This window comes from Molothrus aeneus, chromosome 14 (assembly GCF_037042795.1).
Source record: "Molothrus aeneus isolate 106 chromosome 14, BPBGC_Maene_1.0, whole genome shotgun sequence".
Lineage (NCBI taxonomy): Eukaryota > Metazoa > Chordata > Aves > Passeriformes > Icteridae > Molothrus > Molothrus aeneus.
This window is the reverse complement of record NC_089659.1, coordinates 10116703-10129000: the sequence shown is the minus strand read 5'-3', so window position 1 is coordinate 10129000 and position 12298 is coordinate 10116703. Positions and strand designations below refer to the sequence as shown.

Genomic DNA, 12298 nt, shown 5'->3' with positions numbered 1-12298 from the left:
TAAGTAACACACAGATTATCAGAATTACATAAATCCACCTCTGCTTTTGTATGGTAACTTTTCTTAGAAAAAGCAACAAAGATGCAACTCCACCAACCACTGCTGACACACCACATCCTCTGCCTCTTCTTTTTCCAAAAAAACAAAATAATCTGAGCATCTATATCATCTCTGTGATGATGACAGGGAACTATTTTTCTCCTCAAGCAGTAATAAAAATTTAAAATACTAATAATATTTTAAAAATATAAATAATAATACTATTTTAAAAACCCAAGCCAAAACCACCCATACCCACAAAAATCCCCAAATAATGAAACACCATCAATCAAAAAAAAATCCCCACAACACAACCAAAAACCCCCCAAAACACCACCCAACCATCCTGGCTGATTTTAGGGCTGTTTTGTCTGTATATCCATTACCAGTCAACAGGGCCCATGGGAGATACCAAATCAAAGAAATTAAATAACAAACATTTTTACCTTTCCTGAAAGAATCTTCATTATCTATGCTTGTCTGAAGATTTATGAGTAAATTCATTGTTAAGGAAAAAAATATGTATTGTGCTACATATAATAAAAGGAAGGTCATTTGCAGAAATTTCCTGAAATATCAATGTTTAAAAGGATATTGTTTCTTTTCTTCTTTCCCCCCAGTACTGTCCCGCTTTTCTTTCTTCTCTGTTTTTTCTTTATCATGTCTTGATTCCTTTAAAAATACACATATGGAAAATAGCTTATTATGGTACCCATTGTACAGGACATTTAGGAAGACTGTAACATTTAACATTATAACTGAACACAGCTAAAAAAAAAATCATCACTCAAAATGACAGTACTGAGCTTCTGTCTGATTTCTGATATTATTTCATCTTTCTTATCCAGTTCCCTGGTTAGTGCCAGCAGCAGAGCTGCAAGTGGGAACCACAGTTTGGTGAATACAAATATAACTGCAACACACTTGCTTTCACCAAAAGAAGCTGTGCTGACACATGCATGTGGAAATCTGAATTACAGGCTTGTTTATATGTAAGTTAAGAGCAGTCTGCAAATATTTTAGATTATTCAGAACCTGTAAGTTCTGAATTTTCCTGGCTACTGCCAAAATGAACTAGTCCTCCAAACTATCCTGCTCCTGCTGGAAGTGACTGCTGAGATATTTAAAGTCACAAGATCCCAGAAGTTTCAGAAGCATTTTCTTACACATTCACAGCGTATCTTTTAAATTTAGGCTATAAAGCAGCAATAAGTTTTAGGAAAAAAATACCAGCTTGTTCTGTCAGCAACAACAACAAATAAACAAGAGAAGAGGTTATTTTACCTTTTTGCTACCAGAGGAGCTCTTCTCCATCTTTTCTGCCTTGATTGAATCACCTTTCTCTTTTCCTGAAGACTTTGATTTGTTTTTCTCCTTCTCTTTTTCATTTAAGCGAGGGGAATCAGAAGGACTTTCACTTTTGCTATGTTTTGAAGAACCAGCTAAAAAGAGAACACAAAGTTGTAATTCACAACAAGTAAAAGCCTGACAAACACTCACACAGGAAGTAAAATACATACTTGTGCCATTTTCCTCTTTGCGTCGTTTAGTTGAATCCTGGGGTACCTCTCGGTCACTGTTTGAATGATCCTGGCACCAAATACAATTATGCAGATGTTAGCAGACTAAAACATACTCCTGAACTAGCACCTGCTTGTATTCTTATTTTGGAGAACTAATTTTTGAATACTTAGAATGTAACTGAGCTGTTACATCTCGTGTGAAGTTTCTGGAGATCAGTTTGGAGGGAGCAGAGGTTTGAAAACATTACTGCAAACCAACCCTTGAAAGAGTAACAGAAGAAAAAAGCCACCTCTGATATAGATCACTTCTGCTCAAATGGGCTGGATAGCCAATTATTACTGCAAGGGCTTGCAACAGAAAGCTTTCCAAGGACAAACCAACTGTCTAAACCAGTTCATTAAAAATGTCACCAACCCTTTTTCGATCTTTCCTGTCCTTTTCATCTTTCTTCTCTCTCTCTCTGGATCTCTCCCTTGACTTGTCCAAATCTTTCTTCTCCACTTCTCTCTCCTTACTCTTGGACAGTGTTGGAGTAGTGTGGTTTATGTAGTGCTGTTAAATTAAGGCAACATCACCAAATATTAATATGTATTCCTAGACATGTAAATAAAAAGAAGTCTTATTCTAACATATCAGACCTAGATCAAATATTAAACATAAATACTTTATTAACAAAACAGAGGGAGTGAAGACATGTTCAAACTCGTAATCTATAATTTAACCTACAGCTTATTTACACAATTTACTCAACTCAAGAATATTTCCTCTTAACTGAAACAGCTATATTAAATACATACAACACCAGGACTGTTGGATGCAAGAACACAAATCAGACACAGGGCTAAAGAAACAGGATATGGAGGTTACAGGACTAAATTAACACCCGCAGTCTTACCCAGGAGGAATGAATGGAATCAACTGCTTAAACAAGCTATAATTCATTTTTAAAGAATAATCTTTATCAACAAAGTATTTAAGACAATACTTTGAACAATGTCTTTTAATCTAATTTCTAACCTTCAAATAAGAAAAAACAGCTAAACATAGAAAATACTTGTTCATTTCTCTAATATGTTCTAGATTGTTATTCCACTATCTCTTCTAACCAATTCTGGTAAGCTCCATAAAACAGGCAGCACATCTGTTATTATAAATATGGACACATTACAGTAATTATACGTGTCTTTTTCAAAACAATTATATAGTTAGATCTAAAAAATATTAAGAGCACATTTTAAATTAAAACCACTTCCCTTGGTATTTAAGTTACACCAGCACCAGATTTAAATCAGTATACTTCATTCTTTCCCCAGTTTCACAAGTTAACAATTTTATTTGGGGACAAAAACATCTTTACTAAAATATGCTCTGTATTTCTTTTTAGAGAGACACCCTACTTAAAAGGAAACCAACAAAAGAGGGAAGTGGAAAATTAGTTTAAAACAATCAAGATAACACTTGAACCAAACCAATCAGTGTTTCAACTTTCAAAATTAAAGTAATCCCAAGGATCCTTCTCCAGTTTCAGTAAATGTTTAACTTACCAAAACCTGATGTTAGTGATTCTATGTTAAATGTCCCACTGACAAAATTTAGGTCTCTTTCCCTTTATTTCACTGGAATTTTATTCTCCTATAACAGACTGAACCTTCAATACTTCTTGCACTAAGTATTTCTTTTTGCTTTTCGCTCACTCCTCTTTTCTTATTCAATTTTTTACAATGCCATTCCACAAGTAAATTTATTCCTTCTATCTTCTTTGCTGACAATGACATGCAAATGTGTTTTCTCTAAACAGCCCCATTCAGTTGTCTCCTAGAGCTGCTTTCCACAGGGGAAAAAAGAACCTCATGGCTCTGCTTTCTCCTATTCCATTTCTTGTGTTCTCATGGCTGTTCATGACAGATTCCACTGCTCCTCTACCATTCCAATGCAGAGTTTTGGAAAACTACATCCATCCACCCCCATCTCCTTTACCAGAAAGACTTTATCAACTTGCTGCCAGCTGATGACACGTCAGATTTTGGGTGCTTTGGTGCAGTTTGTAACTTGGACAAATGCCAAAGCAAGAAAAAAACAAACAAAGCCTTACTCAAGTCTGGCACCATTCATTTTATAACCTGCAGTGTAAACCAGTATTTCCATTGTCTGGCTCCAGAAACTGAGCAAAGTCAGGAATAAAGAAAGTCTGTAAGCAGACAACAGCACTAGACTTTTAACTTTTAGTGGAAACTGAACTCATAAATCTTACAGGCATCTGAACATCCCATCCCTTCCCCAAATAAGTACATGGAAGTAAAGAACATTTAACTTGTCTTACACCATGTACAGGGAACATTATCATGAACTGCTTTAAGTCTGTTAGACGGCACTGAAGAGTGAAGATTAGTTCATTAAGTGAGAAAGATTAGAAAAGAACATTTAGAAAAGGAAGGAATGGGTTGGACACCCCCCCAGTTTCCCAAACACTTAAAGAATAAATCCATTAAAAGGTCACACAACTGCAATACACTTCCAGCTAAGTCTACACAAACACATTACAGCTAGTTCTAAAACATAACTTTTCAAATTAACTAGAAAAATAAAGCTGTTTGCTGTTAATTTGATTACAAACAGTTCCACTGCCTGCTTAATTAAATCAATGTGCTAATAAGTAAAATAAATACTTTTAAATAAAACTTTAGCTTAAGGAATGAAAACATAAGCAAAATTTCAATTAACCAACTGAATCTTGACTCATACAGTAAGGAAGGGAAAAGTGAGCTTTTACAGATTCCCATATACCACCCTTCAGGCAGAGGTAAGCTCAAGACAAATACTATACTTTTCTAATTAAGAAAAATTACATATACAAGATATGTTGATGATTTATAAAAGTATCTAGATTCCATCTACAGACACTGTAGTTTCATCCATGGTAAGACTAAAGGATGTTTCCCATATACACTATCCCCATAATCAGATACAGTTGGTATTGGAAAGATTCAATTAAAAACAAAAAAATCCACCTGCAATGTCCATTAAAGAATCACAGCTATTTTGACTTAAAATGTACAAAGTGTTCTGAACACTTTGCATAAAGCTAACTACAACTAAACAACAGTGTAAATACAGAATATGGAAATCCATAACACATTTTAAAATTAAGTGTATATAAGTAATCCTAGGTAAACCCAAAAAGTATCCAAAAAGTCCACACGGTCAGCATTTTCCTGGGGATAAACCTTTGCACGGTTTAGTTACACTCTGGTTCCTATTATGTAACCAAAGACTGTAACAGCAACTTTAGAAGCTTTGTCACATCCCCTGATGTATCAGCAGGTGTGCAGTGCCTGTGACTGTTACTATATCACAGTTACAATGTGCTTGAGTTCTAAAAAGAGCAACAAAATAGTTACAGAATCTGTCTAAAATACAACATTCTCAGTCTGGTTAGGCCACACCCAGAACATCCTGCTCAGTTTGGGTCCCTGCTGTACAAGAAGGATGTGGACAGGCTGGAGATGGTGCAGAGAAGGGTCACAAAGGTCATCCCAGGCTTCGGAGGCCTGACCTGAGAGGGAAGGCAGGGTGAACAGGGTTTGCTCAGCCATGAGAAGGTTTAGGGGAGACCTTAGCACCATGTCCCAGTATTGAAAGCGTGGCTAACAAGGGAGATGCCATTTAACATGGAAAAATAATGGGTAATGGATACAAGTTATTCCTGGGAAGATTCCAATTGGACACAAGAGGGAAACACTTCACACCAAGAACAATCAGCCATTGGAGTATTTCCTCAGGGAAGTGATGGATTCCCCAACCTTGGACACTTGTAAGATGTGGCTAGACAGGGTGCTGGGCCAGCCTGCCTATACCACGTTTTTGCCAAAAAGCCTGGACTAGCTGATCCTTGAAGCCTCTTCCAACCTGGGATTCTGATTCTATGAACCCTTGAGAGCATTCCCTTCTCCTAAGATAATGAAACTGAAGTGAATTTACAGGAAGCAAATATGTAGAAATGATAATTCAGGAGGCTGTCTGTAATGCTTAGAAACACAATACTGTAGTACTAGAACACGAATACAGTTGTAAGGGGAAAGAGTATCAATATTCCAGAGGCATGTCAAATATTCTTTAACTAACTACTGTTCTTTGATTGGTATATTCAAAACCCCTCAAACAATTCTAAGAACTATTTTAGCTATTCCATTAGCTCTTCAGCCAAACAAATGGCTTAATCATAAGGACATTTCTGTGTATTCAAAAATTTTAGAGAGGAATAGAAGAGACACTGACATATGACATCTCTTCAAAATATTGACAGAAAGGTAAATTGAGGGGATTTTTGTTATGTTGCTTCTATATTATACACCGTCTCTCCTGTACAGAGGATTTACACACCGGGACAAAAAAACTCCATCCCTCTATTACTATGCTAGTATTTACTGGAGTGCAATTTGAATTTCTGATGGGAGTTTGCCATAAGAGCAAAAGATAACTTCTCTCTGCAACAAAACATGAAAACAAACTTGGCTGGTTTCTAAAAGATTCAAACCTTTGCTGAAGATTCCTTGAGTTCGTTGAGGTTGTCCTGTAGAAAATGAACGGAGATGACACGTGAGCTGGAATAGTTTTCAGAAACCAGAGGGACTTTGGGAAGCACGGCCGTGCCCTTGAAACAAAAAACAGCTACTCCTTCTGGAATAAATCTTATGTTAATACCACACTTTGAATAAAGCTAGAAACTGAAATACTTTTTTAAAAGAAAGAGGGGGGGAGGGAAGACAGTCCTTATCTATTCTCTAGACTTTGCTGTTAAATAAACTACAAAATAATCTAATTTTTCCTAAAACAATGAAAACACACTCTCCTGGCTAGACAAAAATATAAAGTAGTCAACTCTAAATATAGCAGGTGAAACAGGTTTTAAATACTTGTAAACCTGTATCTTCTCCACTTTCAGTTAAATGTGGTAGAAGTCACTCTAGAATGACCTTACACTGCTATTTATAAAAAATGTCATCACTGAGTAGTTATCACTGTCACCTGTTTCCTCAGAACTAGTAAAAGCTATTTGAATTCTCCAAAATTAAGTTAAATATTTCAAGTAAATTTTACATAGAAAAAGATGTACTTTGAAAAAAAAAAGAAAAAAGAGAAGAGCTTGTTCTAAAGCTGGTAAGATGGTGAAGTTTAAAGACCCACATAATCCATCACAGTGCTCTCGATGAAGTATTGGTAACTTACAGTTTTAAATGTTCAACGTACTGCAAATTCAAAGATTCCATGAACATAGATGGTTTAGAAATAATATAAATATGGAGCAAGGAATGGCTACCCTGAGTCTTCAAGTAGGCTACGCCCATGGTTTTGTGCTGCGCTTGAGTGCTTGGGGTTTCTCTTTGCTGGGTAGGAGGCTTGGTGGCCACATCTGGTTTTATCGTAACGCAGGGCTCAACATGGTGGGAACCCATTGGAAATAAACAAACCTCGAAGGGAAGGTACAACAGAAGCTGCATGCGCACTGAATATACACAACTACAGGAGAACTGATCACCAAGGAGACTTTAAAATGGAACTCCTTTCAAGACTCCTCCTTAGAAGGCACATATCGGTATGATGCTCATCAAGAAGCCTGATGAATTCAGAGGTATCGTACATCCCGTATCATCCAGGAATCTTCAGTGCTATAGATTCTTCAAAGAAGTGCAGAAAAATATGCTCCACTCTGTTGCAAAGACTCATTTGCTTGTAGCTACCATTGCACTCCAAAAAAACTGACTGCTTAAAGCAATGAGGCACTTCTGTGTAAAAATTCTCTTGAAATTTCCAAACACTATTTTACAAAATTTGTGCTAGGTCCTTGAAGCATTATTTTGGTTAATTAAAAAATATTTTTATAGAAAAAAAGACAGTCCGCCAATAAAGAAAAGGAATGCATTTTCTAATGCAACATAAAACCTCCAGTGGTTCCAGTGTATACTTGGCACAAAACTTGAAGGAAGTCGAATACTGGCATCCCAAACTCGTGAGCCTAACATGGGTGCTGCCTTCCTCAGGCTATACTAACCTTTACTGTTGAGGAATGTGACGGAGAAGAATGTGTATCAACTTTGCGGCGTTTTTGTTCTGAGGAAAGAACAGAACAATGGCATTATTGAAACAGTTTAAAGAGTTTGAGAATCAAATAATATAACTTTCTGAAGTACCAACACAATTAGAGCTAGATTTCTTACCACTATGTGAATTTTGTTTTCCTTAAGCTGTCTAGAGTTAGCAGCACACCTTGAGCATCTTTATGAAAGTTGCAGCAAAAGCGTATTGTGAACCAACTGCTGCAAAATTATGCTCACTCCAAACTTCCATTTTATAGAAGTCAGCATCTGAATTTCAGAATTTCTATGAAGACCCTGAACAGGTGAACCCTATGAAAAGCATTGCAGTTCTCCCTTATGGTGTTTGCCTTAAGCAGAACAAATATAAAACTCAATATTATAGCCTCAAATAATAACTTAAGGATTTGCTCACCCTTAATATAAGAGGGGACTGATAAAGCTTTCTACATGCTTCTTAAGGATGCAAAGGCCTATATCTTTAATTTCCCTGTTTTCTTCCAATTCAAAGGTTGTCATGAAGCTCTCAAAGTACATACAAAGTTTTTGCATTACACTTTTACAAAAGTTGCATCTCAGTTATGCAACTAACATATTTTAATAAAAGACGATTTAGACTTACATTAAAAAAATGGCAGGCTTTGTGAGAACAGGCATTCACTGGAGATGTGTGACCTTCACACAATTCCCATAGTTTGCCTTTTGGAAAAACTCTGACCACCTTCTTTAGCTATTGACTGTATTGAAAAGCCAGTGCCAAAATCTTATTTATTATGTAACTATTCTCTCTCAACTTCTCTAGCATTTTTTGACATTCAGTGATTTTCAAGTGACTTATTCTATTTTTCTGGACAAGAACAGAAACTAAATATTCAAGCTTACCCCTTTCAGATTCTGATGTTTCTGATCGGGGAACAGGTGACTTCAAGGACCCAGCTACTGGCACCTTTTCTCCTCCTTTAGCATTTTCCTTGGATTTCATTTCCTTTGCTAGATCTCTTTCTCTGGATGGCTCCTTTTCTCTCTCCTTTTCTGCAGTTGACTTTGACTCAATGATGGTAACAACCGTCTTGGACTTTTCTTCTTTTGAAGCTTTTTCTTCTTTCTTCACCTTTTCCTTCTCTTTGTCAGATTTTGGCGTTTTCTCCTTGATCTCTCTTGCTTTCTCCTCTTTGTTTGCCCGTTCTTCCTTTGGTTTATCTTTCCCATCTTTCCCAAGTGCCTTCATCTCCGGAGTGGCAGCTGGAGTCTTGTCTTTCTTTTCTTTATCTTTTTCCTTCCCGCTTTTTTCTTTATCATCTTTCTCTTTAATAATTTTGCTGCATAAAAAAAAAGGCCAATTAGCATGGATACAAAACACAGCTCTAACTTTATCACAGAAGTTTTACTTCTGAATGTTTGACAGAATTTCCTGGAGCAGACACTCTAAGATTTCAGATTTGCTGTTCCTTTATCAGAACAGCAACGAGGAAATATTCTAATTTATCTTTTGTAGTTAAAATGAAATGCATTTATCAGTAAAACTGTGTATTTTGAGAGAAATAATGTCATTTTTTTAAACTTTCAAGAAATAGGAACTATTTACACAGAACCCAGAAGTAGAATTAAAAGCCGGGTCATTTCCAAGTGTATTTCTGTGGCTTGGAAGGAAGAAAATAGAGAATGTGTAAGAACAGTTTTTCTCACCTATTAGATGCACTGTTTCCATTGCTTGTTGTCACCTTCGGTGTAGCGTTGACAGTTTTATTAATAACTTTCACCACACCCTGAGACTTCTCCTTTAGTTTATCTGCTTAAAAAAAGAAAGAACAGCTCTATTTCAACAAGTTAATCTATAACCTACTGGTTAAAATACAACAAGTAGCTGAGCATATTCATGTCAGGTCATATGTAGCTAACAGCTAAAACAGGCAGCAGATCCTGTCTCCCAAAACCAAGTGAAAATAAAGAACACACACCGATCCTATTTAGCATCACATTTATATTTTTTTCTTTTAGCTTAATGAGGCAAATTTTGAGAGAAGCCTGTAATGTCAGAAAAATTCTTCTAAAAAATAAACATATAATAATCATAGGTGTGTTTACCAGTCTCCTCAGTAGCGCCCTCTTCCAGTCTAACTGTATTTATTGTGAGAGACGTAGGCATCCCAGCACCACCTGGCCCATTTTGTACTGTTGCAGGTACAGCATTCCTGGCAGGTGGGTCTTTGTGGTGAAATTCATTTTCAGGTATCATGAAAGGCTTCCTACTTTTCAACTGTCCAGAATAGCTGCAAGTCGCACAGATTGTTAAATATGCACAAACATAAAGCAAAACATGGGTTGAATCTTAACTGTGGATCTAATCTAACAGTTCATCTGTTATTTATTTCACAGTTTTTCCTAACTGATACGCAGTTTCTTCCCCCTATATTGATGAGCTCAAAAGAAAAAGAAAAACAAACAAACCCACTAGACACAGAAGCAGCCCTACCTCCACACCCTCTTCCTCACCACCACACACACACACACCCCTGGCCAAACACACAGAACAAACTGACTGCTGACAAAACTTCAAACTGTTAGGGCAACCTGAACTGCCCCTCAGGCATACAAGGATGATTCCACATTCGCCACAGGAAGATGTAACATGTAACTAAGCATTTTAGAATCATATGCACTTTCAATATCTAAACAGTCTTGCAGCAATAGCCCTTGGCTTTCTTCCTGTTACTATCCCTCCTATCTCCTTGCTGCTATATTATTTCTCTAAAACTAAGCTATGCTCTTGTGAGTAGAAATCTTTACTATTTTAAGGGTTTTACTAGAGTCTTGTAAAGGAAATTAGTGATCATCCAGCACAAAATGAATGTTTTCATTCACACTGCCAGCACCGAGATGCAGGATAGCGAAATCTTCTGTGATAAGGTAAAAATCAAATGTTAGGACTGTAACAGTTCCGAGTCTTTAGATGCCTTTCATGATCCACTTTTAACCACTTTCTTAAATAAGTTGTTGTTACCCCATAGCCAATGCATATAGATCAGGTCTCTTCTCTTTCTCTTCCTGACATATCTTGTGTACTCTTCTTTCCAAGGCTTGACCCAGGTTCAGCACTTTTGGATACCATGGAAGGATTTTGGTCAGCACAATCAGGATGTTTCTGATATGCGTATATTCACCTGTTTCCAGACAGTGCACAGAAGCCTAAAACATAAATTAAATCTAATGAAGTTGGGTTTTTTTTTTAAAGCATTCAAAAAACATGAGGTTTTTGGCATCTCTATTTACCTTAGTTAATTTATAGTGCCATTTGTGTACCACATGTCTAAAATTCTCATAATCCAACTGATCAGCCTTATTTCCACCATCAAATCCAGTTGCTCGTAATATAGTTAGGAAACCTGGATAGTTGCCACATTCCTACATGCACATCAACAAATAGGAAAAAGTTATTTTTTGTGAAACAAAACCAGTAATTCTAAACCCTAAACTCTAAAGGATGAGACACAATCACACTTTAAAAGATCCACTTTTTTTTTTTTAAGCTAATTTATGTTGAAATTTTAGTTGTGGGTGAGAGAAAATATTATTAATAATTTAACTAGCTGGTGCAAGGAGTATTAAGAGAGTTTCCATATGCTCCCTAAATTATCTTCAAGGTAAGCTATGTGAAAATCAGAAATGGAAAGGGTTTTTTAAGTAAATTATATTATTAACTAATAATATAGTTAAAGTGTATTTAATATAATAAATATAAATTATAATATAATGTAAAATACATTATTATTATAATTAAATTATATTTTTAACATCATACAAAATTACTTCTACCAAAACTACATGAATTATAGTAAAATACAAGTCAATTTTATGATTGTGCCATCAGAAAAATCCAATAACACTGTTTTTAAATCTAACAGTTTCACTAAATCCATTTTTACTGGGCTGAATTACACAAATGGTTAGTACACATTCTAATGAGCAAACTCATTCTAATAATTTCATATACCTTTTCATATATGACTCTGTCACTGTGCCATCTGGTCACAGTCTCCAGCATACAGCATAAAAACCTGCCATATCTACTGGCTTCATTTTCTGTGCAACTTGCAACTGTATATATAATATCAGAGAAAACCTGTGAATAGAGCAAGAAAACATTACTATGACCTTACTGAATTACAAAAGCAAAAAACCTGACAAAAATTATAAATTTCTCTCATCTAAACCACCATTAAGCTGGTTTCTAAATACAACAGAGACTGCTTATAAAATACTGTTTGTTTCCCAAGTGCTGGTCCTTCACACTTAGCCCAGAATCCAAGCACACAGCTGCTGCTGACACACTGATAGTTCAAGTGTCTTCACTGACATAAGTGTTTTATTTTCAAATTAATAATGATTTGAGCTGGTAGAAGTAAACATCCAACCAAGCTGATGCAAAAAAGTGGGGGTTTTTCCCTGGCTCACACAGGTCCATCAGATAGGGCTACTTGAGTAGAAATGCTCTTTTGGACACATGAAATCAGAGCAGGTGCAGTGACACTAACAAGCCCACTGTCTGTAGCACCATTTCCAGGGTCAGGAGGGTCCCAAGGATGTTGCTGGTGGGGGTAAGAAAACTGGTTCCACAGAGAAGGTCACACACAGCTAAAATGGGA

General features: G+C 36.2%; 1 protein-coding gene across 2 annotated transcripts in view; it reads right to left on the bottom strand.

Annotated features, from left to right (window-relative positions):
- The window catches only part of THOC2 (THO complex subunit 2), a 49527-nt gene that overhangs the window by 2521 nt on the left and 34708 nt on the right, over positions 1 to 12298 (bottom strand). The window contains exons 26-38 of one of the 2 annotated variants that reach the window (XM_066559235.1): positions 11647 to 11775; positions 10926 to 11057; positions 10657 to 10841; positions 9741 to 9925; positions 9342 to 9447; positions 8538 to 8974; positions 7613 to 7671; positions 6098 to 6133; positions 1978 to 2115; positions 1560 to 1629; positions 1324 to 1481; positions 635 to 711; positions 486 to 533 (exon numbers count right to left, since the gene is read on the bottom strand). In XM_066559235.1, the coding sequence (XP_066415332.1) occupies positions 506 to 533; positions 635 to 711; positions 1324 to 1481; positions 1560 to 1629; positions 1978 to 2115; positions 6098 to 6133; positions 7613 to 7671; positions 8538 to 8974; positions 9342 to 9447; positions 9741 to 9925; positions 10657 to 10841; positions 10926 to 11057; positions 11647 to 11775 (1740 nt within the window). In that variant the 3' untranslated portion in view covers positions 486 to 505. The remainder of the gene's footprint in view (positions 1 to 485; positions 534 to 634; positions 712 to 1323; positions 1482 to 1559; positions 1630 to 1977; positions 2116 to 6097; positions 6134 to 7612; positions 7672 to 8537; positions 8975 to 9341; positions 9448 to 9740; positions 9926 to 10656; positions 10842 to 10925; positions 11058 to 11646; positions 11776 to 12298) is intronic. The other variant, XM_066559236.1, reaches the window with a different exon arrangement.